This window comes from Sapajus apella, unplaced genomic scaffold, assembly GCF_009761245.1.
Source record: "Sapajus apella isolate SASKATOON/1434 unplaced genomic scaffold, GSC_monkey_1.0 scaffold5, whole genome shotgun sequence".
NCBI lineage: Eukaryota > Metazoa > Chordata > Mammalia > Primates > Cebidae > Sapajus > Sapajus apella.
In genome coordinates, this window is record NW_022436945.1 from 42,018,295 (window position 1) to 42,043,684 (window position 25,390).

The 25,390-nt window shown below is 37.3% G+C and overlaps 1 protein-coding gene across 6 annotated transcripts in view; it reads left to right on the top strand.

Moving 5' to 3' along the window:
* CEP135 (centrosomal protein 135) overlaps positions 1-25,390 on the top strand; it is a 79,204-nt gene that overhangs the window by 2,162 nt on the left and 51,652 nt on the right. For 5 of the 6 annotated variants that reach the window (XM_032274261.1, XM_032274265.1, XM_032274263.1 and 2 more), the window contains 10 exons: positions 1,119-1,275; positions 2,094-2,284; positions 3,639-3,806; positions 6,945-7,086; positions 9,739-9,823; positions 13,414-13,542; positions 14,445-14,660; positions 18,794-18,859; positions 20,706-20,844; positions 23,677-23,900. In XM_032274261.1, coding sequence (XP_032130152.1) covers positions 1,163-1,275; positions 2,094-2,284; positions 3,639-3,806; positions 6,945-7,086; positions 9,739-9,823; positions 13,414-13,542; positions 14,445-14,660; positions 18,794-18,859; positions 20,706-20,844; positions 23,677-23,900 — 1,473 coding nt within the window. In that variant the 5' untranslated portion in view covers positions 1,119-1,162. Of the gene's footprint in view, positions 1-1,118; positions 1,276-2,093; positions 2,285-3,638; positions 3,807-6,927; positions 7,087-9,738; positions 9,824-13,413; positions 13,543-14,444; positions 14,661-18,793; positions 18,860-20,705; positions 20,845-23,676; positions 23,901-25,390 lie in introns of those variants that run through there. The other variant, XM_032274266.1, reaches the window with a different exon arrangement.

A 25,390-nucleotide genomic window follows, 5' to 3' on the forward strand; every position in this document is an offset into this window, starting at 1 on the left:
TTTTAATATCTGTCCCCATAGTTTAATTTTACTTGTTCATCAACTTCATGTATATGGAGTCATACAGTGTATGCCTGGTTTCTTTTGCTCAAATAATGTTTCTGAGATTGATTTATACTGTTGATTTGTATCAGTAGTTCCTTTTATCCCTTAGTATTGCATTGTGTAAATATAGTTTATCCTTTCTGCTGTTGATGGGGGTTTAGGTTGTTTCCAGTTTGGGTCTACTATGAGTAAAGCTCTTGTGAACATTCTTGTAGAGTCTTTTTGTGGATATTTTTTATTTCCATAAATACCTGGGAATAGAATCATAGGGTTACAGCCTAGAAGTGTGTTTAACTTTATAAAAAACTGCCAGACTTTTTCCAAAGTGATTTTATACTCCTGTCAGCAATGTGTGAAGATTCTAGTTGCTGTAGATCTTTGTGACATTTGCTATTGCCGGTCCTTATAATTTTAGTCATTCTAGTTTGGGAGAAATTGTACCTTGTCGTTTTAATTTGTATTTCTGTGATGACTACTGTTGAGCACCTTTTCATATGATTATTCCCGTTCAGACACCTATGCGAGATGTCTGTTCAAGTCTTTAGCACAACAAAATTTTAGTTTTAGCCCAAATTAATGTTATTATCGGGATGTTTGTCTTATTATTGAGCTATAAGAGTTCCTTTTATATTCTCTCTACAAATTCTTTGTCAGATATTGTGAATATTTTTTCCCACTCTTTGGTTTGCCTTATTTTCTTAATTGAGTATTTTGATGGGCAGACATTTTAAATTTTGATGAAGTCTAATTTATCAAATTTATCTTTTATGTTTAGTGCTTTTAAAAGAGGCCTCTCCAAGAATTCTCTGCCTACTTCAGGCTTAGGAAAAATCTTTGTTTTCTCCTGGAAGCTTTATTGTTTTAACTTTAACATTTAGTTGTATGAAGAAATATTTATTTTAATCCAGCAACAGGAATATCATAAGCATCGATTTTAAATCTGAATTTTCTACAAGGCTACCTACCTGAAGAAAAACAAAAAATAATTGCTTCATATTAAAAGAATTTTATCTCCTTATTGTGAAACAACAATTATAGCTATAATATAACGATATTTTATTATTTTCTCTCAGGACTTTAATTTTTGGAAGTGAATACAACTTATTTGGAAGACAAGATGACTACAGCTGTAGAAAGAAAGTATATTAATATTAGAAAAAGACTGGATCAGCTGGGATACCGCCAGACTCTGACAGTGGAATGTTTACCTTTGGTAGAAAAACTTTTCAGGTAAAGACAAAAATACAGTTTTAAGATTCCTAATCCACTTACCTTATTTCTGATTGAACTTCATGCTTCAGTAAATAAAAGGGTAGATTTTCTAAAAGGCTTTAAACCATCTGAAGCTCATCTGTTTTTTCACTGTCCTCAGTCCAGGCCTTCCACATTGCAGAACTCTAAAGGTCACCACTCATGCTGTACTGTTCAAAGTAAACGTTTCTGAGGGTTTTCTCTGTGAATAGAATTATAGTTTTTTGGGTATCTGATATAGTTGAGAGACAATTTTCCCTTAAGTTCTTTTTTCCCCCCTTAAGTTCTGTGTCTGCTTCACTGGTCTTCAAATACAGTCATGCATAGCTTCATGACGGATATAGGTTCTGAGAAATGTGTCGTTCATTAGGTTATTTTGTCATTGTACCAACATCATAGGGTGTGCTTACACAAATCTAGATAGTTTAGCCTACCACAAACCTAGGCTATATGGTATGTATCCTATGGCTCTTAGGCTACAAAGCTGCACAGCGTGTTACTACACTGAATATTATAGGCAGCTATAACGCAGTGGTACCTATTTGTGTATCTGAACATAGGTAATCATAGAAAAGATATTATGCTGTGCTACAGTGTTACAATGGCCAGGATCTCATGAGGCAATAGAAATTTTTCAGCTCCCCCTGTTATAAATTTTATAGGACTACTGTCCTTCCTGTATGTGGTCTGTTGTTGACCAAAATGTTATTATGTGGCACATGACTCTTTAGAAATGTTTTTAGTTGTTAGAAAGTTAATGAAATGTTTCCTGGTATTTAAATTTTCTGTTCTTTTAGTGACTTAGTTCATACAACAGAGAGCCTTCGGCAATCAAAATTATCTGCTGTGAAAGCTGAAAAAGACAGTGCCAATTTTGATTTTGTTTTGGAACCCTATAAACTTGAAAATGCAAGATTGAGTAGAGAAAATAATGAATTGTACCTAGAGTTAATGAAACTGAGAGAACATTCAGACCAACACATGAAAGGTAAGTGAAAATTTGGTAATTTTTAAAATGCAATGTCTTTGTCCTTTTTGTTTTATATGAAGGAAAGGCTAATGTCTCATTTTAAAGCGATCAATTAGAAAATATGGTAGTTCTGCAGCTGGATGCTGTGTGCCTGTAATCCCAGCTACTCGGGAGTCTGAGGTGGGAGGATTGCTTGTGCCCAGGAATTTGAGACCAGCCTTGGCAACATAATGAAAACTTGTCTCAAAAAAAGACCGGGCTTGGTTGTGCACACCTGTAATCCCAGCTACTCGGGAGGCGGAGGCAGGAGAATTGCTTGATCCTGGGAGGTAGAGGTTGCGGTGAGCCAAGACCACACCACTGCACCCCAGCCTGGCAACAGAGCAATACTCTGTCTCAAAAAAAAAAAAAAAAAAAAAAAAAAAAAGAAAGAAAATTTGATAGTCCTTCTGCTAATATCTCCTGAAATACTGTGGGGTATGTTGAAGAGTTCCTGAGATGAAAAATAAATGTGCATTCTATAGCTATGATAGTCTTCACTGTACGTGGATTAGATTTTTAGAATTAAAATTGCCATAGAGAATATTAAATTGGAATTGAAGAAATGTTCTTGAAACAACTTTTGTTTTTCCCTTACTGAAAATAAAAGTAGTAAATGAGGTGAAAACCATGTATCATGCTGTTTTACAGTCAGTCTTTGAGCTGTCAAGTAGAATAGGATGATTTCAAAGGTAGTAGGGAAAAGGTAATTATATGGTTATCTTAGTGTGAATTATTCTTATATTCAGTAGAAAATTTTATCTAATACATGGTGTGAATTAAAAATCCTTTAGCTTCAGACCCAATTTATTGGAGCAAAAGTTGTGATGTACATTAGGCTCAACAGTAGCTGAAAAATGAATATTTCTTTTTGTGCTTAGATAGTAGAAGAAATAATAAGCTTCAGTTAAAGCATTCATGGCCGGGCGCGGTGGCTCACGCCTGTAATCCCAGCCCTTTGGGAGGCCGAGGTGGGTGGATCACGAGGTCAAGAGATCGAGACCATCCTGGTCAATACGGTGAAACCCCGTCTCTACTAAAAATACAAAAAAATTAGCTGGGCATGGTGGCATGTGCCTGTAATCCCAGCTACTTAGGAGGCTGAGGCAGGAGAATTGCCTGAACCCAGGAGGCGGAGGTTGTGGTGAGCCGAGGTTGCGCCATTGCACTCCAGCCTGGGTAAGAAGCGAAACTCCATCCCCCCAAAAAAAAGCATTCATAAGAAGCAGATGGAGACTTTTAAGTAGATATGACTTTTTGTATTTTGTGAAATGAAAAAACTTCATGGATTTCTTGACCTTTAAAATGGTCTTTGAATCTTTTTCCTTATAAGAGTTGAAAACTTCATTGAAGAAGTGTGCACGTGAAACATCTGATCTGAAATTTCTGAATAACCAGTATGTTCATAAACTCAAACTATTGGAGAAAGAGAGCAAAGCTAAGAATGAAAGAATTCAACAACTTCAAGAAAAGAATTTGCATGCTGTAGTACAAACTCCAGGTAAATTGATTCCTTCTCAAGACACATTGTACACATTTGATCTTTTAAAGATATTAAAACCATTGACTAAAATAGGACTCGGATTAGATTTTCATGCTTAGACTTTAGTGTTTGAAAATATATATTGAATATGCCATATACTTCTTGGCTTATTTCTAATGATCCAGGTAGTAGTTTATACATATGCTTAGAAATGTATGTAGTATTAGCTACTTAGTTACAAGTACTCTAATGCCCAGAGCTTTCACTAATCAATATTTTAAATTCTTTTTTCTTTTACTATTACCATTATTATTTTAGTTGTAAAAGTAATCCATACTCATTAAAGAATTTGGAAATTATATACCTTCTTAGTTTATTATTTTTAGCATTATGCTTAGTAGTTATAGAGCAAGAAAAAGAAATGATGGGGCCAGATGCGATGGCTCACACCTGTAATCCTAGCACTTTGAGAGGCCGAAGTAGGCAGATCATTTGAACCCAAGAGTTGAACACCAGTGTGGGAACATGGTGAAACCCCATCTCTACCAAAAATACAATAATTAGCTGGGCATGGTGGCACAAGCCTCTATAGTTTCAGCTACTTGGGAGACTGAGGTGGGAGGATTGCTTGAGCCTGGGAGGCAGAGTTTGCAGTGAGCTGAGATTGCACCACTGCACTCCAGCCTGGATGACAGAGTGAGACTGTCTCGAAAAAAGAAAAAGAAATGATGGGTCATATCCAGAGTTGGTGATTGTTCAGCAGGTATGGGTTGGTGGAAGAATCTCCAATATTAGTGACAAAATCATTAAGAATCTGAACCATGGGATCAAAATTATGGAAGTAAGTAAGTCACAGGAGGCTGCTGGATTATGAGACTAGGTCAAGGTGGAGAGATTAAGGAGCATGGTGAGGACCAAAAGTAATTTGGTTGCTGTGAAGATTGCAGTCAGAATGGAATTTTGAAGTTGAAGAACTAGAAGCCATCAGAGTTCTGAGTGATGACAAAGGCCAAAGTGTCATGTTATTTTGTGCCTGAAGCTGAGTGAAGAGGAGACTTCTGAGAGTGGACAAATTAGAACTGTGAAGCCAGGGTGGGGGAAGACTCAGAGGAGCATGAGTTAGTGTAGGAAATGAGCTGAGCACTGGGACTGTGAGCCAAAAGCAGAAGAGATGGAGAAAAGTGGGAGTCAACCTTGGAAGTTACTAGAAGATTAAGGCAAAAAAAAAAAAAAAAAAAGGATAATCAGGTTTCCTGAGGAAAGAATGGGATAGACTCCCGAGACATTCAAGATGTGTAATCAATATGGTGACTAAATGTAGATTTGGAAAGTACAGGAATTCTCAGACTTCTCTTTCGAGTGAATGAGTAGGTGGAGGATGATACTATTTCTTAAGTTAGAGAATTTGGGAAGCAGAGCAGGAGTCTACTTTAGGATGTGTGGAGTATGCTATACCCACAAGACATTCATGTCTAAATTTTTGGTAAACACTGCGGGATATGTAGATCTGTTCTCAAAAGTGTAGGCCTGGGTGGAGATGCAAACTTGAGAGTCATTGGAGTCTCATGGTAATTGAAACTATGGGTGTAGTAAGAATTACCTAGTGAAACCATGTAGACTGGGAAAAGAGGAGACCCAAAGTCAGACTACGGGAATTGGTATTTAAGGGAGTGGTAGAAGAAGATGATTTTTGAAAGAAAGTGAGGAGCTACCAAGGAGGAAAACCAGGAGGTAAAGAAAGAAGCAAGTGGTTAGCTTTGTTCAGGTCAAACAGGTTAATTAAATACTTTTGGCCCAGTTTTCTCATCCTTAAAACAAGAGGTAGGAGGGGCCGGGCATGGTGGCTCACACCTGTAATACCAGCACTTTGGAAGGCCGAGGCTGGCAGATCATGAGGTCAGGGTTTCAAGACCAGCTTGGCCAACATAGTGAAACCCTGTCTCTACTAAAAATACAAAAATTAGTTGGGCGTAGTGGCGCAAACCTGTAGACCCAACTGCTTGGGATGCTGAGGCAGGGTTATTGCTTGAGCTTGGGAGGCAGAGCTTGTAGTGAGCTGAGATCACGCCACTGCACTCCAGCCTGGGCAACAGAGCAAGATTCCATCTCAAAAACAAACAAAGAAAAACTGAGGTAGGAGTATACAAAATTTGTTAGAATTTTAATGAGACAAAATTGTGTATTACGTTTGTTCTTCACAAGGATCTGCTAGTTTTTCTTTTTTTTTTTTTGAGACGGCGCTTCACTCATGTTACCCAGGCTGGAGTGCAATGGCGCGATCTCGGCTCACTGCAACCTCCACCTCCTGGGTTCAGGCAATTCTCCTGCCTCAGCCTCCTGAGTAGCTGGGATTACAGGCACACGCCACCATGCCCAGCTAATTTTTTGTATTTTTAGTAGAGACGGGGTTTCACCATGTTGACCAGGATGGTCTCGATCTCTTGACCTCGTGATCCACCCGCCTCGGCCTCCCAAAGTGCTGGGATTACAGGCTTGAGCCACCGCGCCCGGCAATCTGCTAGTTTTTCAAATACATTTCTAATCTTGGCAAAATCCTTAAAAAGATAAATTATCCATGTATTTTGGCCAAGATAAGATAAATCTAGCCACAAGAAAATTTAGTCCTACTATTTGTAATGATTAAGAAAACATCCCCTCCTAATTCAGATTATAGCACAGCTTTATATTACAAATGACATTCCATTCATTATAGTCTAACTTTGCTACTTATAATTTCAGTTATCTGCTATGTTGATATTACTTAATAAGCACGTATGTTTTAGTTCTCACTGCCAGTTTTCTGCTAGTGATAATTTCTCGAGCTCATAATAGTGAACACCACAGGCACATTCTGCTTTTAAACTTGCCAAAGTCTGATCCCCATCTAGTGGACAAACATAATAAGCCTGGTCATATATGCCAAGCATGCAGGCATATAAAACTTGTTTGAAAACCGGGTCTTGTTGAGGTTTTTAGGCATGCATTGTTTAGTTAAAGATTGGAGTGGATATTTACATATTGATGGAGAAAATATTTTATCAATATGTAATATGAACTGCAGACACACTTTATAACCAAAAGGCTAACCTGGAATATTTAATTCTAAGACATGGTTTTGTTTTCTTCTTAATTTTTTAAGACACTCATTCTTTTTAGGTGGCAAAAAAAGAAGTATTGCTTTCAGGCGCCAGCGTATGCAAATTGATGAACCGGTTCCTCCCTCTGAAGTCAGTTCATATCCAGTTCCGCAACCAGATGACCCTTACATTGCAGACCTCCTGCAAGTGGCTGATAACAGGTGCATTAAATAATTCTTTGTTGGATTGAGTTAATTGAGCACTCAATTAATTAGCTGTACGTTTCTTGATGGGAACGCTTTTTGTCTTGTTAACTATTGTCTCTCCAGTGTCTAGCACAGAACTTTGCCCAGGCACTCAGTAAATGCTTTCAGATTGATATAAAATGTTTTTACTTGTTTTGAAACTTTGATCAAATAGATCATAGATCTAAGGTTTCTGTTCTTACTGGCTTAAAAATAATTTAATGCCCTCAAGGACTTGTTTCAGTAGAGCTGCTTTGACATTTTGTGTCATCTCCAAGTAAGAGATATCTTTTACAGGAATCTTTATTACTTCAGATTTATGTCAAATGCCAGTTAAATATGAAGAGATTTGTAACTGGCTTTGAAATTCACTTTTTTTAATGGTTTCTCTAGCTCTGTGTTTATATTTCCTTACATTTGCATCAGATGTAAATTCCATTTAATTGAAACTTTATTAAGCCTCCTAGGCAAGGCACTGTGTAAGTGTTCTGATGATATAAAGGTTTGGAGAAGATGGGTGTTTTTGCTTTTGAGAAGCTTGTAGCCCAGTACTAGAGATGAGACAAGAGAAGTTCACAAAATGCAATTCAGATAATTATAAGAGGCTCAAAGGAATGGATGAGCACTAACCTCCATGGTAATAGCTGGAGAAGCATTTGAAACTATGGAATACACTTATGGAAATAGTTTATGCAGGTAGCTTTTTATTTTTTTTAATAATGCAGAGAATGTTGGGGGGGGTAATTAATCTCAATAGATCAATCTTAAAGAGTGCATTGGGACCAGGTGCAGTGGCTCACACCTGTCATCCCAGCACTTTGGGAAGCCAAGGCAGGAGGATTGCTTAACCCATGAGTTTGAGACCAGCCAGCACTTTGGGAAGCCAAGGCGGGAGAATTGCTTGAACCCATGAGTTTGAGACCAGCCTGGGCACTGTAGTGAGACCTTGTCTCTACAGAAAATTTAAAAATTAGCCAAGCATGGTGGCATACACCTATAGACCCAGCTACTTAGGAGGCAGATCATTTGAGCTTAGGAGGCAGAGGTTGCAGTGAACTGAGATTGGACCACCGCACTCCAGCCTGGGAGACAGAGTGAGACCTTGTTAAGCTACTGATGAAGATCTCTTCACTCAGTTGTCACACAATATTTTTTTTTTCCTGAAACAGAGTCTCACTCTGTTGCCCAGGCTGGAGTACAGTGGCATGATCTTGGCTCACTGCAACTTCTGCCTCTTGGGTTCAAGCGATTTTCCTGTCTCAACTTCCTGAGTAGCTGGGACAATAGGCACCTGCCACCGTGTCTGGCTAATTTTTTATATTTTTAGTAGAGACGAGGTTTTACCATGTTAACCAGGATCACTTGACCTCAAGTGATCCACCTGCCCTGACCTCCCAAAGTGCTGAGATTACAGGCATGAGCCACCATGTTTGGCCAATATTTTTATATAGTTATTTGACCTTAACAGGGAAGTATTTTGTTCTTATAATCTGAGACTTCTCAGACAGTGTGTTATTATTATTTAGGGTGCATAAGTGACATTAGTCTCTTTCAATTGTCCTATTTAATTCATATATGCACATTTTGTTTGTAGTCAGAGTCATTCATGCATTTATATGAGTCAGTTGCATACATACTCTTCTCTTAAACCTAGATTAATATAAAATGTTGGTTCCAGTAACAGCAGGTACAGGCCATTATATAGCCTCATTTACTCCACCCCATGGAAAATCTTTCAAAAGCAGACCTGGGGCTGGAAGTGCTGTGGTTACGCCTGTAATCCCAGCACTTTAGGAGGCTGAGTCGGGAGGATTGCTTAAGCCCAGGAGTTCAAGACCAGCTTTGGCAACTTGGAAAAACTGTCTCTACAAAACATGTAAAAATTAGCCAAGTGTGGTGGCATGTGCCTGTGGTTCCAGGTACTCGGGAGGCTGAGGTGGGAGGATTGATGGAGCTGTAGAGGTTGAGGCTGTAGTGAGCTGTGATCGGGCCACTGGGTTCTAGCCTAGGTGATGAAGAGAGACTCTGTCTCAAAAAAAAAAAAAAACAACCAGACCTGGCTTCAGACTTTGTCCTTCCAATATGAAAATGAATTGTGTCGTATTGTACCTGTACAACTAATTTGGACAAAATCTTGATTCTGTTAGAATTAATAAGTTCCAGAAGGAATAGGTTTTTTGCTGTAGTTACACATGATCTTTCTCTCCAGGGTTTCAAAGTAGTATTAGATAATAGAGGGTTAGTTAGGGTCAGAAAACACATTGTAGTTTCTTATTTCACTTACTAAGCCTGTAAATTTCGGAGTAAACTCCCAGTTTTCTTAACTTAAGAATTGGCAGCAGTGCCTCAAAGCATTTTCCTGGGGATCAAATGCAATAGTGAGGTGTGTCTTGCATGATGTATCTGAGTTTCAAATTATTTACTACTCAGTTTTTAATCTATTCTTGCAAACCAGCTCTCCATGATGATGTACTATATGTTAATTTGGGAACCCTTTGGCACGATATGCTCTACATCTTTGAGAAGCTGAAGGTATAGAATTTATGAGGGAACACATCTAGTTTCATTTCTTGTTATTTTGTATTTCTTCACAAAAGTATATTGGCATTAATTTAAAGTGCTTTTCAGGATTCAAGAACTTCAACAGGAAGTGCACCAGCTACAGGAAAAGTTAGCAGTGATGGAAAGTGGGGTGAGAGATTATAGCAAGCAGGTAGGATTTTTATTTACTTGCATTGCAGGGATTGAGATAGGTGTACTGTGATTGTAAATAGAATTGGGTTATATTTGATATTACCAAAGCTGAGTTTTTACACAGCTTTTATCTTTTTCATCAGGTTTGTTAATAGAGTTCATAGCTGGAATGGCTTAGGTGGTTTTAGAGCACTTACTTAGTCCATTCCCTTCACTATTCATTGAGGTGAATAGTAGTTTTTTGTTTGGTTTTTCTTTTAGTTGAATCATTTATCTCCCCAAATATAATCTTATAACCATATTACATTTTTCATCTCAGGAGATATTTTATTGAAGTGTGGTATGTTTTATAATTTTATTTTGTTATTTTTCTACTGTTATTATAGATTTTGTCATATTGAACACTAGTCTCAGAAAGTTACTCTTGTGTTGCCATTTTTTTGTGTGTTTTCTGCAAGCACTAGTCCTCATGCAACAGTTTTCTGAAGAAGCAGGAGAATTCATAGATGCAGAGTTATACTATAACCATAGCAAGTTTTGTCTTTTCATAATTTCTATTGGTGTCTTGGCTCAATTTTCATTTGAATAATTACAGGCTTGTTTTCTTAATGTTTCCTGAAGGTTAATTGAGTAACACGTTTTTCATTTTCTGCGTATGACTGCATTTTTATTTATGAGTGATCTGCACACACATATATAGATGTAACTTAGATGTTGGTATAACTAAGTCTGTAAAGTGTTTTGAAGATTATTTGGATAAAAATGGAGTTAAAGGAAATTGGCCAGACGTGATGTTTCATGCCTGTAATCCCAGTACTTTGGGAGGTCGAGGCGGGTGGATCACTTGAGGTCAGGAGTTCGAGACCAGCCTGAGCAACATGGTGAAACCCCATCTCTACTGATAAAAGTTAGCCGGGGTTGTGGCATGTACTTGTAATCCCAGCTACTCTGGAGGCTAAGGCAGGAGAATCACTTGAACCTGAGAGGCGGATGTTATAATGACCCCAGATCGCAACATCGCACTCCAGCGTGATGACAGACTCTTTCTCAAAAAAAAAAAAAAAAAAAAAAAAAAGAAAGGAAATCATAATGTCAACCAAAAAACTTACTTCATGAAGAGATGTTGAAAATATCCAATATGCACATGAGTTTAGTATTATTGGCATTTTACATTTTATAATTACACTTTCACTTATTCTGGGTACTTTATGAACAGAAAGTTTTTTACCGTCTCTGTGAGGTGGCTGAAGTGTTTGGAGAAAACAGCTTGACCATTCTGATTAAAGCCACCAATTTATTGTGGTTCTCAATCTTAGTTAAGCTTACTCTGCTGCCTATCAGCTATTTGTCTTTTTTTGCTTGAGTTTATTCTGTTTTTCTCAGCACATATTCCAGGTTTTGCTGTTTTTAAACTGTCTTTCCAACTTATAATACTCATCTCCTGAGAATGTCACCTTGTCTCAGCTTTCTATCTCTACCTTTAAAATGAGCCATATTTGTACTCAGGCTGTCTTAAGACTTAGTGGGCAGGGTATTGTTCTTTTTCCTTAAGGCTGAGTTGCCTGTGCTCTTGACCCCATTTCCTCTTTTCTCCTTAGGACCTTACTTTAATCAATTGTTCTTTTTTTCTTTACCAAGTAGATATATAACCACTTTGCAAGGATTAATTCGTTTAATCTTCATAACGATCCTATGAAGAGGTACTACTCTTGTCATAACTAACATCCCTTTTAAAAAAACTCTTAACTACCTCTCCCTCTTGAGGATTCCTTCTCCCTCTCCTTGCAGACTTCTCCAAAGACTGTCTTACTTGATATCTCCATTTCTGTCTCTGTTTCTCCACCTCTTGCTCACTCCTTAACCTATTGTAGTCTGTCTTCCGCACCCACTATTTGAATTGGTCTAGTTAATGACGTCAATAACATTAATTGCTAGATCCAAAAGGATTCTTACAGCCTTTATTTTCTTGACCTACTCTATGGTATTAGATATTATTGATAACTCCTCTTTGAAACTCTTCCATGACTTCATTTTTTTCCAGTTTTCTTTTTTTTTTAAGCCTCTTATAACATATTTTTTTGGCTTTTTTTCATGTGTCCACTCCCTGAAATATTACTTTTTTCCTGGATTCTGTTTTTGACCCCTTCTCCTCTTCTGTGTCTCTCCTCAAGTGTCCTCGTCTGCTGTCTTGGTTTAAAATATTACTCCTATATGTTGATGAGTCCTCCATCTCTCTCTGGCTCAGACTTCTCTGCTGAACTCCAGACCCATGTACCCAAGTTCACACTGGGCATTTCCACTTGGATGTAGTCTTTCTGTGCTCATATGCCATATACTGAACTTGTTCTCTTCTGGTTTCAACTCCTATATTCTCTCCTTTGGTTGGTAGCATCAACATTTGCCCAAGTGCACATTCTATAGTCTTTCTAGATCTCTTTCTCTTGCCTTCACATACCACTCACCAAGTTCTGTCATTTTTCCTCGCTAAATGCTTCTTAAACTTAATTCTTCTGTTCTATCCTCTACCACTGTTTTATTTTAGTCATTAATTGTCTCTTATGTATTCCTGCATTAGGTCTCCCTGCCTCTGGTTTTATTCCTGTCAGTTTCATCTTTTAGTCCAGGGTAATCATAATTAGTTTCTGCCTGATTCTTCAGACATCTCCAACTACAAGGTCTGATGTACATTACATCCAGTCATACTGAGCTGTTTATGCTATCTCAAACATACCATGTTGTTATTACTTTTTGGTATGTTTGGAATGTTTGGTTTTTATTTATTTATTTTAAGAAAACCAAAGCTTGGGCCGGGAGTGGTGGCTCACACCTATAATCTTAGCACCTTGGGAGGCTGAGGCGGGTGGATCACCTGAGGTCAGGAGTTCGAGACCAGCCTGGCTAACATAGTGAAACCCCATCTCTACTAAAAATACAAAAAAATTAGCCAGGCGTGGTGGCATATGCTTATAGTTTCAGCTACTCAGGAGGCTGAGGTAGGAGAATGGCTTGAACCCAGGAGGCAGAGGTTGCAGTGACCCGAGATCGCGCCACTGTACTCCAGATGGGTGATGGAGTGAGACTCCGTCTCAAAAAAAGAAAAAAGCAAAGCTTAAAAGTGTGAGCTTTTCCAAATTCTTACATAAATAACAGTTAATTAAATCCATCCCAGTTTCCTATTTTTTTTACTATCAAGGTTTGGTAGCAACCTACTTTTCTTAGTATGTTACACTTATTCATTTATTCTATCAGAAACTGAAGTAGTTCAGATTTAGTTCCAGTACTTGAGCATGTATGTAGTCTGCTAGGAAATTTCTTTTTATATAAACATTGTTAAATCTTAAGGGAAAAAAATACAAAAACTTAATTAGGAAAAATCTATGTAGTAAAAATAACATAAAAGATATATTGACAGTACTTCTGTTGACATTTTCTATGTAATTTATTTTTGTTCTGCATATATGCATATAATGTATGGACATAAATATGAATGTTAATCTCTTATATACATCGGAACATAAGAAAATATATCCAAAGAAATGTTTGTTCAGTGTTAATCATTTGTTTAAAAACCAGATTATTTGAAATGACAGCATGACTTTCTATCTTCAGATTGAGCTAAGAGAACGAGAGATAGAACGATTGTCAGTTGCTTTGGATGGTGGTCGCTCTCCTGATGTCCTCTCTCTGGAGTCTAGAAATAAGACCAATGAAAAGCTTATTGCTCAGTTAAATATTCAGGTAATGGCTTTTATAATTATTTCACTGAATGTATATAATGATGTTTGTAATAAACACTGTATGTTTATAATGGTCTATTGGTTTGTAAAAGTGGTGGGAGTTGTTCACTGAGTTATTATTTATAATAGGAAAAATTTGATAGAACTATGGTATTCAGAAATAGGGTGGAGTTGTTGAAAAATCATGTTTTTAAAGACTATTTAATGAGGCAGTAATTAAGATATACCATGACATTAACAATTTAAAGGAACAGAATAAACTCTGGGGACGTGATTGTCAATTTGGTTTTAAGAAAATGTATATATGAACTTGGAAAGAGAAAGCAAACAGAATATACCAAAGTATACTAACAAAGCTTATCTTTGTGTGGTGGGATATTCTTCTTTCAGGTTTTCTTTTTTGTTTTTCAAAACTGTTATAAGTATGTATTTCTTTTATAACATTAAAAAATTAAACATGTATATAAAAATTAAATACCTAGCTTTTATCTACTTACATAGTAGATTCCTTTGCCATGCATTTGACCTAAGGCTGAAAGAACAGGAGAGTTCCATACAGCATGACCCATGAACTTTAGAAATTTTGGTATGACAGAGCTGCCTGGGCCACAGACAGAATTACTATATCATGATATTCTTGTCATATAGAACTCTGTATTGGGAAAAAGTTCACACAAATTTCTTATCCTTTCTATGCTTGAAAATCAAAGCTGATGGATATATACTTTCATCAAATTTCACATGATCAGTTTTGCAAATAATGTAAGTTTGCAAGTATAAAATAGCTGTAGTTTTAATCTTCAATATCTCTTAAAATACCGTTTTTAAAAATATTATTTGGAAAGTCAGTGTTTAGGATAATTTTCCAATTTATACACCTCTTAAATTACAACTCCAATTTAGGTTGACTTTCTTCAGCAAGCTAATAAAGACCTGGAGAAGCATATACAAGAGCTCATGGAAACCAAGGAAACAGTGACATCTGAAGTTGTTAATTTAAGTAACAAAAATGAAAAACTCTGCCAAGAATTAACTGAAATAGATCAGTTAGCACAGCAGTTGGAAAGACATAAAGAAGAAGTGCTTGAGACTGCTGATAAAGAGCTTGGGGAAGCAAAGGTAATGAATGATATGTGTAGGTTGTAAGTGTTCAGTAATTCTCCTAGCACACAGTGAGCTTGAGCCCTTTTGATATCTGCATTCAGGTTTTGGTTTATTTTGTGTGTCTCTTTGTTTTTTTGCTTTGGTAATTTAGGGTTTTCTGAAGTGTTGTTTACACCCTCTAAATGATTGTATTTTTTCTAGTTGTTTGGGTGTCTCTCTGAAGCATACCTATTCTTCGGATGAATCTCCAAACTCCAGTCTGTTTTCCTTCAAGATTTTAATCTCTGTTCTTTTTTATTTTATTTTTTTTCTTTTGAAGGAAAATTTGTATCGTTTTAATTATTTTTATTTACAGAAAACTCTACAGTGGCAAGTTGTTTAGACTTTGCTTTTTCGAGGCTTGGCGATGCGAGCCACAGACTTGGGACCCAGGACATTGCCTCCCCAGTGACGGCAGATCTCATCATATCTGTCACTGTACTTTGTCCTGATAGCTTCCACCAGCTTAGCCAAAGCGCCTTTGTCTTCCGAGTTAACCTGGGTGAAGGCAACGGTGGTGCAGGTCTTCCTGTGGACTAGACGTCCCAGTCTTGCCTTCCCCTTGATAATACAGTAAGGGACTTCCATTTTCTGACACAGGGCAGACAAGAAGACAACCAGCTCAATGGGATCTGTGTCGTGTGCAATCACCACCAGCTGAGCCACCAAGGCAGCGACGGTGTTAACTCCTGATCGAAGGACAGGTGGTCTCTTAGTGGGGATGTCCCCTTTGCCAGCAGCTTTCTTCTCGGCCCAGGCCAACAGCCTCCACTTCTTCTCTTGCTGTGTCTCTGGCTTATACTTCTGGGCCAGCTTTAGCAGCTCAATAGCTGTTTGGCAGTCCAGGGCCTGGGTGAGCTGGTTAATGGCAGGAGGCACTTTCAGCCGCTTATAAAGGATGGCTCTCTGCCGCTGCAACCTGATACAGGGGGGCCATTTCACAAAGTGGGTGAGGTGTCTTTTTGGTTGAATGTCCTGTCCAATGCCAAAATTCTTTGGCCTTTTCTCAAACACGGGATTGGCCACTTTCTTTGTCTCCTGCTGCTTCATGACAGCAGGGTCCAGAGCTGCCTTCTTCCCCTTAGCCTTCTTTCCTTTCAGCATCTTGGGTGGCAGGAAGAGAGCTAATCTCTGTTCTTTTATCTCCACATTATGAGAGAGCTTCTAAAGTTTCCCCTCCATGTCATTTTTGCTCAAGAATCTTTTTTTTTTTTTGAGACAGAGTCTCTGTCACTCAGGCTGAAGTGGAGTGCAGTGGCGCGATCTGGGCTTACTGCAACCTCCGTCTCCTGGGTTCAAGCAATTCTCCTGCCTCAGCCTCCGAGTGGCTGGAATTACAGGTGCCTACAACCATGCCCAGCTAATTTTTGTATTTTTAGTAGAGACTAAAATCTACCTTGTGGGCCAGCCTGATCTCGAACTCCTGACCTCAGGTGATCCACTCACCTCAGCCTCCCAAAATGCTGGGATTACAGGCGTGAGCCACTGCACCAAGCCTGTCTTTTTTTGAGACATGGTCTTGCTCTGCTGCCTAGGCTGGAGTGTGGTGGCACAGTCGTAGCTCACTGCAGCCTCAACCTCCTCAGGCTTAAGCAATCCTCCCATCTCAGCCTCCTGAGTAGCTGGGACTACAGGTGCATGCCACAAGGCCCAGCTAATTTTTTAATTGTTTGCAGAGACGGGATCTCACTATGTTGTCCAGGTTGATCTCAAACTCTTGGGTTAAGCAGTCCTCCCGCCTTAGCCTCCCTAAGTGGTCAGATTACAGGCATAAGCCACCGTGCCTGGCCACCAAGAATTCTTTAAAAGTATTTTTAAAACTGTATATGTCCTTGCACGTTTTTAAGTTGGTAATTATAATAACATTTTTCATCTTTTAAGTTTAAATGCAAAGGATGATATTTCCATTCTATTTTAAATATAATATCTTAAAATATAACTACCTAATTGTTCTTTTAATTATAGCCAGTAAAATCTAAATGATCCTTTCTCCTTAAAATTTCCACAGAGTTTTATCCTATTTCAACTAGTTTTATGCCTGAAAATCTTTTCATGATCACGCTATCATAAAAGAATGAATTTTTTTTATTTAAAAAATACTGTCAGCCTATCTGATGGGGAAAAAAAGAAATTTTTAATTTTTAAAAATTTCCCATAACTGTAAGATTCAAGGTGTTAACCTTTTTGTCTGAATAGTATTATCATTACAATTATTAGTTATCAGAGTGTTAAAGTGACAAATATACCACAAATGTTGATATTTATGAAATAAAAAAGTAAAATTGTGTTGGGAATACATCTATCTCAGAGTGTTAAAGTGACAAATATACCACAAATGTTGATATTTATGGAATAAAAAAGTAAAATTTTATTGGGAATACATGTATCTCTTAATGAAATATAGTGGGAGAAAATAGTGTCTTATTTAAAGCCGTTGGCCAGCCCCAACATTCAGATTATCTTTTGATCTAGTACTCCAAAAGTTTTTTTTTTAATCTTGAGACAGTACGCTTTTGGGGCATGAATGAGATACATGCCCTTCTTTGAACATTGAGAGAAAGGCAGCTATAAAAGAGAGAGTAGGAATGCAGAACTCACATGATACTTGGGCCACAGACAAGTTCTTAAGTAGATCATTTTTAAGAAGCACTGAATATGCAAATTATTCCTTAAAACTATGTGCATACCATAGTTTTATATAATACTTGGAAAATGTTCATTTTATCCCAGGAATAAGTATAATCCAGTTTGAAGACCACTGCTTTACATCACCAAATTGATTTTATACAGTGCCATTTCTACTAATTAGTGAACTAGAAGGAAATTACCCCAATATTTAAAAAACCGTATATGAAAGGCCCACAGCAAACAATCATACTGAGTGGTGAAAAACTAGAAGCTTTTCCTCTAAGATGAAGAACAAGGAGGGATTCCCATTCTTGTCACTACTGTTCAGCGTAGTACTGGAAGTCCTAGCCAGGGCAGCTAGGCAAGAAAAGGCATACAAATTGCGAAGAAAGAATAAAATTATCTCTTTACAGATGACATAATTTTATATGTAGAAAGCCTCCAACATTCCACAAAAACCAGAACTAATAAACGAATTCAGCAAAAATGCAGGATATAAAATCAACACACAAAAATCAGATGTTTTTCTATTTACTAAGAATAAACTATCCAAAAAGGAAATTAAGAAAGTAATCCCATTTGCAATAGCATCAAAAAGAATAAAATACTTGGAAATAAACTTAACCATTGAGATGAAAAGCCTGTACACTTGAAAAACTACACAGCGTTGCTTAAAAAGCTAAAGAAGACGCAAGTAAATGGAAAGACATTCCGTGTCGATGGATTGGAAGGCTCAATATTGTTAAAGTGTCCATACCACTCATTTAGTGCAATACCTATCAAAATCCCAGTGGCGTTTTTTTGCAAAAATAGAAAAAACTTCTAAAATGCGTATGGATTCTCAAAGGACCCCAGACCACCAACACAATCTTGAAAAAGGACATAATCAGTGCAGTTTAAATTCTGTTTTTGTGGTTTTAGTTTCATTGCAACACTTCTGTATCTCATTTCTCCCTTTTTCCACCACCTTTTGCATCTTCTATGCTTGTACACACAGCATACTAAACACAGCTTCCCATGTCCCATTGCAAATGCTCAGAAATAACAAGTTGGCTCAACAAAATATTCTTATTGGGTCATAATATTTTGATCCTGGCATTCTGCTCTCAGTGGCAGTAAAGATGGGATCCAGGTTGGTAAAAGCAGGTGTGGAGAAAGCAAATAGGTTAGGAAATTCAGGAAATGACAGTGCCATACGATTACCCCAAAATCTGAGGCCCAAGGAATATCCTACAAGATGTTTAAGTGGCCTTCAGATGTTCCAGGCAGGCCCCTGTAAACATTCAGTATACCAGAGATTAAAGAGAAGCCTCAATTTTGCCTCTTCATTGAAACTAATTATTAGGGATAAAGCCTCAGATCTCACTGGTAAGAGGGAATGTGAAATACTTGCAAAATCACTTGATCTTATTTGCATTGTGACTTAGTGATAAGTATTCTTAGACTTTTAAGTATATACCTAATAGGCTTTTTATTCCTAGAAAGAGATTAAAAGGAAGCTCTCTGAAATGCGGGATCTTGAAGAAACAATGGCAAAACTTCAACTGGTAAGTTTATTTCATATTGAATTGCCAGCATTGTCATTAAGAAACTTTTTATGCCTTATTTTATTACTCAGCTCTTGATAACCACTAATCTACTTTCTATTTCTATAGATTTGTCTGTTCTGGCCATTCCATATAAAGGGAGTCATATATTTTTGTGTCTGGATTCTTTTACTAAGCATAATGTTTATAAGGTTCTTGCATGTGGTAGCATGTATGAGCACTTCATGCCTTCTTATGGCTGAGTAATATTCTACTACATGGATATGCAAGTTTATATTTTTATAGTTCTTTAATCTTATGGATAGTAGGTAGTTGCTAGAAATTTTACATTCTTGTAGCTACTTTATAACTTGACTAGTATTAACACCAGAAATTAATTACTTGAAATACTTGTTGATTATTACAAAAGGCACTCCATCCTCATTTATTTATTTATTTATTTATTTATTAGAGACAGGGTCTTGCCTTGTCACCTAGGTTAGAGTACAGTGGCATGATCATAGCTCACTGTAGCCTTGAGCCCACTATGCTCAAGTGATCCTCCCACCTCAGCCTTCTGCATGGTTAAGACTACAGGCATGCGCCACTGTGCCTAGCATTTTTTTTTTTTTTAATTAGAAATGAGGTCTTACTATATTGCCCAGGCTGGTATTAAACTCCTGGGCTCAAGGGGTTCTCCTGCCTCAGCCTCCTAAAGTGCTAGGAGTGCAGGCATCAGCCATTGTGCTCAGCCCAGTCTTCTTTTAATAGCTTTTTTGGTAATACAAACCATTTTCCTAGTCACATTTCTTGTTCTGGTAGTCTTCAAATGACTGAGGAAGTGATCATCCCAACAGAAGCCTAAATATAGCATACAGAAAAAGTATATAGTCCTAAAGTCTGGAGCTAGCAGAAAGAGTGTCTTGCTTATAGGTAGAAACCAAGTAGTCACCCAAATGATTGGGGATTTTTAAAAATAGCCTGTTGAATTGGAAGAGTTTTCTCTAAGATTGGAAAGAAAGGTAAATACTAATTTCCAAGTTATTTCTTTATGTATACTTTTAACACAGCCTAGCTGGAGTGTTCTGGTGGCATATGTCAATTTAAAAGGAAGCATGAGAGCAAGGGATTTTTGCTGTTTGTTCACTGCTAGTTGTATATGCACTAAATGTTGGATGCGGTTCATAACACTTGTCTCAGAACTGTGACCAAGTTTCACTAGTGTTGGCTGACAATAAGATGTTGCCATGTTGCCATACTTTCTTACCTTTCTTATTTTTTCCAGTAATGCAACATTCTATGTATTTTTAAGATAAGAATGATGATATTGATAGCTAACATTTATTAAGTACTTACTATAGGGACATGCTGGTTACCATGGAAAATACTTCATAACCGTAGATTCATCCTCGTCAGTGAATCCTTAGTGTCCTGGTCTTATCCTTGCTGTGCAGATGAGGCTGAGAGAATAACCAGCATAGTTACAGATACACTGTATGTGGTGGTCTTAGAGAAGATTTTGTCTTACTACTGCTCTCTTAACCATGAAAAAGCTTTAATTTTTTAAATCATATAAGTACATGTTTATTTAGAAAAAAATAGGGCAACATGCCAAACTAGAAGAAAATAAAATCTAATAATTCTCCCACCCACAAAGAAACATTGTTAATATTTGTGTTTTACGGTACTTTCAGCTACAAATGATAATTAAGTTTAATTGAAACCATATATTTGACTAATTAAGTGTTTGCACACACATGTAAGTTGCTGTTATATAAATGTGCTTATAAAAATCTATTTTACTTTTAAGTATGATAGTATTTTATAAAGATGTTAGAAATCTTAATTATAGCATTACAATTTGCAGGAATTGAACTTATGCCATAAAGAAAAGGAGAGACTGAGTGATGAACTCCTTGTAAAATCAGATCTAGAAACTGTTGTTCATCAACTTGAACAAGAAAAGCAAAGACTTAGCAAAAAAGTTGAAAATTTTGCAGTTACAGGTAAGATGTCAAATTTTGATGACTTAAAAAATGATTGTGATTTCCTCTTGATGTAATGTTTTTCTTAGTAGATAATCTTTCATTCATTCAGTCATTCATTCAATAAATATTTGAGTGTTTACCATTAGCCAGAAACCATAGTAGGTACTGTAGATGCAGTAGAAATCTTTCCCTCAAGGACCTTAGAATTTTTATGTTTTGACTAGTTTATACAGGGAATCCTGCTTGATTATTTTCCAATAGAAATGTATACTTCTTTGAGACAGACTAATAATAGAATTAAATAAGACTAAAGGGAAGCCTATTTTGATAGTGGAAAATTGAAGTACAGAATCTTTTCAAGGAAATGCAGTTGTGTTATCTTAAAATACACACACACACGCACACGCACACAGACACACACACACACAATTGAGATAGGCTAACTTTCTGCAGGTACCAGCCCTAAATGACTTGGCATAAGGAACATAAGAATTGATTCATTCATCAATTTGACCAATGTTTATTAATCACCTGCTTTGTGGGTGTGTGCCAGGCCCTGTTTTGACTGCTGCGGTATATAGTGGCAAACAAAATACATAAGGGCCTTGCTCTTGCAGAGCCTTTTTTTCTTGTTAGGGAAACAGACTAGTGGCACATAAGAGAAGAAGCTAATTTTAGTTGATAAAAGGTATTAAATTAGAATGGGAGGACGTGCTAGAGATTGAATGAACTGCTCAATGACAAGACACCAGCAATATGAAGATGGGGTCTAATTTTCTATACAGAGGAATCGGCAATTGCAGAAGCTTGGTGCCATCAAACGGTGTGTCTTAGGAAGTGAAAGAAAGCCAGTGCACTGTATTAAGAAGAGACCGTATCCTAGGCCCATGTGGATAATCTATTTGACCTCCTCTCTACTTACTAGCTGTGTAACTTGAGCATGTTACTGAAGCTCTCTGTGCCTCGGTTTCCCTATCTATGGGGCTAATGATGACACCTACCCTGAAAGGTTGTTTTGATCATTAAATGAGTTGATATGTTAAAGTGCTTAGAACCATGTATAAAAGTCTAAAATATACTTCTTTTGATAGCTCTTTGTGACCTATCATTTGAGTGTAATCTTTCAGCTGTCTCAGACTCTCATTTCCCCGTGTTTTGGGTGCATTCCTCTGCCAGATACTCAGCCATGGATGAGCCAAACAATTTGCCTTCTACCCTTTTACACATGGGCAGCTGTTTGAGTGTGTACCAGGCACATTGAGAGCACTGTAAATTAGATGGTCCTGAACCTCAGCAGGACACTCAGTGCTGTATCTTACATTATTTCTCTTAGCATTTGATCTTCCATTCTCCATGGGGAATATTTTGAAATGTTTTGCATTGTCAATAAACTTGTGAGTCCCATTACCCCCCTCTTTCTGAGTAGATGATCCTACCTCCAGTTTTCCTAAAAGAAGGGAAGCCATTGCAGGCATTCACTCAGTCCTCTGGCCTCAGATTAAAAACCTGTGCATCTTCTTCCTTCCTGTTCATTCAGGAGTGTCCCTCTTAGGAAAGACCAGTGGCTCCATCTATTCTCTGGGTCATAACTTCTCCGATTTTAAATACCTTACAAATTAATGATCTCCTCTCCGTAATTGTAATCTTTGTACTATTTTTTCCCATTGGCATTCAGACACGCTTACTCTTCACCAATTTCTTGTTTTTTTTTTAAAAAAAATTTTCTTTTCTTTTTTTTTTTTCTTTCATCCTATTGAGGAAAGTTCTTCACCAACTTCAATACAAAAACTTTGACCCATTCCTATCCAGCCACTCTTCTCCTCCCTTCAGAGCTTCAGCATCTTGAAAGGTCATCCACACTTCCTGTTCTGCTTAATCACCCACTGCCCCACAGCTCCTCAGTCCACTCCAATTGGCTTCTGTTCCCACCTCTTCAACACAGTTGCTCTTGTTAAAGTCATCATTCACCTCCATTTTGCTAAATGCAGTGGATACTTTTCATTCATTTGCTTATTTGACTGCATTTAACCTAGTTGGCCATTCTTTCCCACTCTCCTACTTTCTTTTTACCTCTCTGGTCATTCCTTCTTGGGACATATTTGCCAATTCATCCTCGAGTTTGCACTGCACACTATCCTTTTGTAGGTTTTATCCTACTACAGTTAGAATAGTTGTTCAGCCTTGGCTATGTTTTTTCATACTTGTATCCTTAGCTAGTGCTGGGCATATAGTAAATGCTTAATACCTATCTGTTGAATGAATGAAAGAAGAGATGGGAGTAAATCAGATACATCAGGAAAATCATTCCATGCCTCAAAGTTGCAATGAACATAAATTAAATTAGGTTCGACTATGTGAAATTGCCAGTATTTGGTTACTTTTGACTCATGAAGAGGAAATTTCTGTGGTAAAAGCTAATAATAATATTTATTTGAGTTATTTAACTCTCTTTGTATATGTGTATGCTGTTTTAAATTCAAACTTAATGTTATTTATGCATATTATGATTGTTTATAGATATATTTTCTTTTAGTACATTTTCAGATCCCAGGAAAGTACCATGTGGTAATTTATTGCTTCATTTTGTGGTACTGAGTAGTACCCACCTTATAATAAGACAAAAGCAGGGGGACTTGGACATATTGGACTTTATTTAAACTTTTAATTTTTGCTTCTTTTTTCTTCTGAATATTTACCTCTTCAATAGATTTAGTACTTACAGGTGATATGTAGAAGAACAGCCTATGATTTCTAGTAGCTCTCATTCCAAAAGTTATTAATATAATTTACTTGACTAATCAACATTACATATGCAACACTGTTTTAAGAGTTAATCACTTTAATTTGCAGAAAAAGAACTTACTTTGGAAGTTGAAAGGATGAGACTAGAACATGGAATAAAACGTCGAGACAGGTCACCTTCTCGTTTAGATACATTTCTGAAAGGTATAGAAGAAGAACGAGATTATTATAAGAAAGAGCTAGAGAGACTCCAACATATAATACAGCGAAGATCTTGCTCTGCAAATTACAGTGCACGTGAAAAAAGTTCAATATTTCGAACACCAGAAAAGGTAATGTCCCTTTATAAGTATAAGTGATAAGGCCATAAAACATTTTATGAATTAACTTTGCTGGTTTATTATTATATTAAATGTAACTTTATTTATTCTTGCTTTGAAAAAGTTCTGATTTTGGTTTTTGTTTTCTTCCATGGCCTGTATTGTAGGAACGCAGCATTAATTAGGAAAATTACTTAAGAACAAACTATAACATGTTGATTACTGGAAATTAAGGAAGGGCTGAATAGCTGAGTTGTAGAAGAAGTGTAGTGGCACCTGGGCTTCCAGGACTCATTGTTGGATATTCTCTCTCTTTTTAGAGTTTACTTTCTTGTTTTTTTTCTGAGACAGTGTTTCACTCTTCATTGCCCAGGCTGGAGTGTAATGATGTGATCTCAGTTCACTGCAACCTCCACCTCCCAGGTTCAAGTGGTTCTCCTGCCTCAGCCTCCCAAGTAGCCAGGATTACAAGCATGTGCCACCACGCCAATTTTTGTATTTGTAATAGAGATGGAGTTTCACCATGTTGACCAGGCTGGTCCCAAACTCCTGACCTTGTGATCCGTCTACCTCAAGCTCCCACAGTGCTGGGATTACAGATGTGAGCCACTGTGCGCAGGCATAGTTTACTTTCTATATCAGCTGCATTTTCTCTCTCATAGCAGAGTGGTTTTATATGCATTGCAGGCAACATGGTTTCATATCATTTCCAGCCTTGGACCAGTTAGGAAGGTGTGTTACATTCTGCTGACCAAGCATCTTCTCTATTAACTGTGCTAGGGGAGATAGATAGAAATGGCAAGTGGGTGCTGTGCAGATTGTTTGTCCTCTGCAACCATATTTAGAAATTGATGATCCAAAAATGTTCGCTTTATGTCATTTTCTAGTTGCATCTCCTATTATGTGTATTAAAGTTGACCATGATTCATGAGAGATTAAAATTTTAGCTCTTAGTTATTTTTAGTGTTTTGTGAGTATCATTTGAGTTCTTCAGATATTCCTTCTTTTAAGCTTTGGAGTTCAGGAGTCTTGAAAGGCTTATGTGACTACTTTATCTACATACTAGGTAAAATTAGGGGAAATCTGGTAGTGGGGAGTAGCCCATTAAAACTCAAAACATTTGGTTTCAGCCTTGGCTGAATTTGCCAGTTTTGTCATGTTTTCCCTGAAGATCTTGTGTCCATTGTCAAACAGTTTTGTCTTCTGATGAGACTTCATTTTTTAACCTCATAAACTAATGGCTGAATTTTGATTTACAGTTGTCAGTATAAACACTATACTATGTTATCTATTATAAGAATGAGGCCAGGCGTGATAGCTCACACCTGTAATTCCAGCACTTTGGGAGGCCAAGGCGGAAGGATCACTTGAGGCCAGGAGTTCAAGACCAGTCTGGTCAACTCAACAAGACTCCTTCTTTACAAAAGAAAAAGTAAAAAATTAGCTGAGCATAGTGTCAGGCACCTCTAGTACCACTTACTGGGAAGACTGAGGGAAGGAGA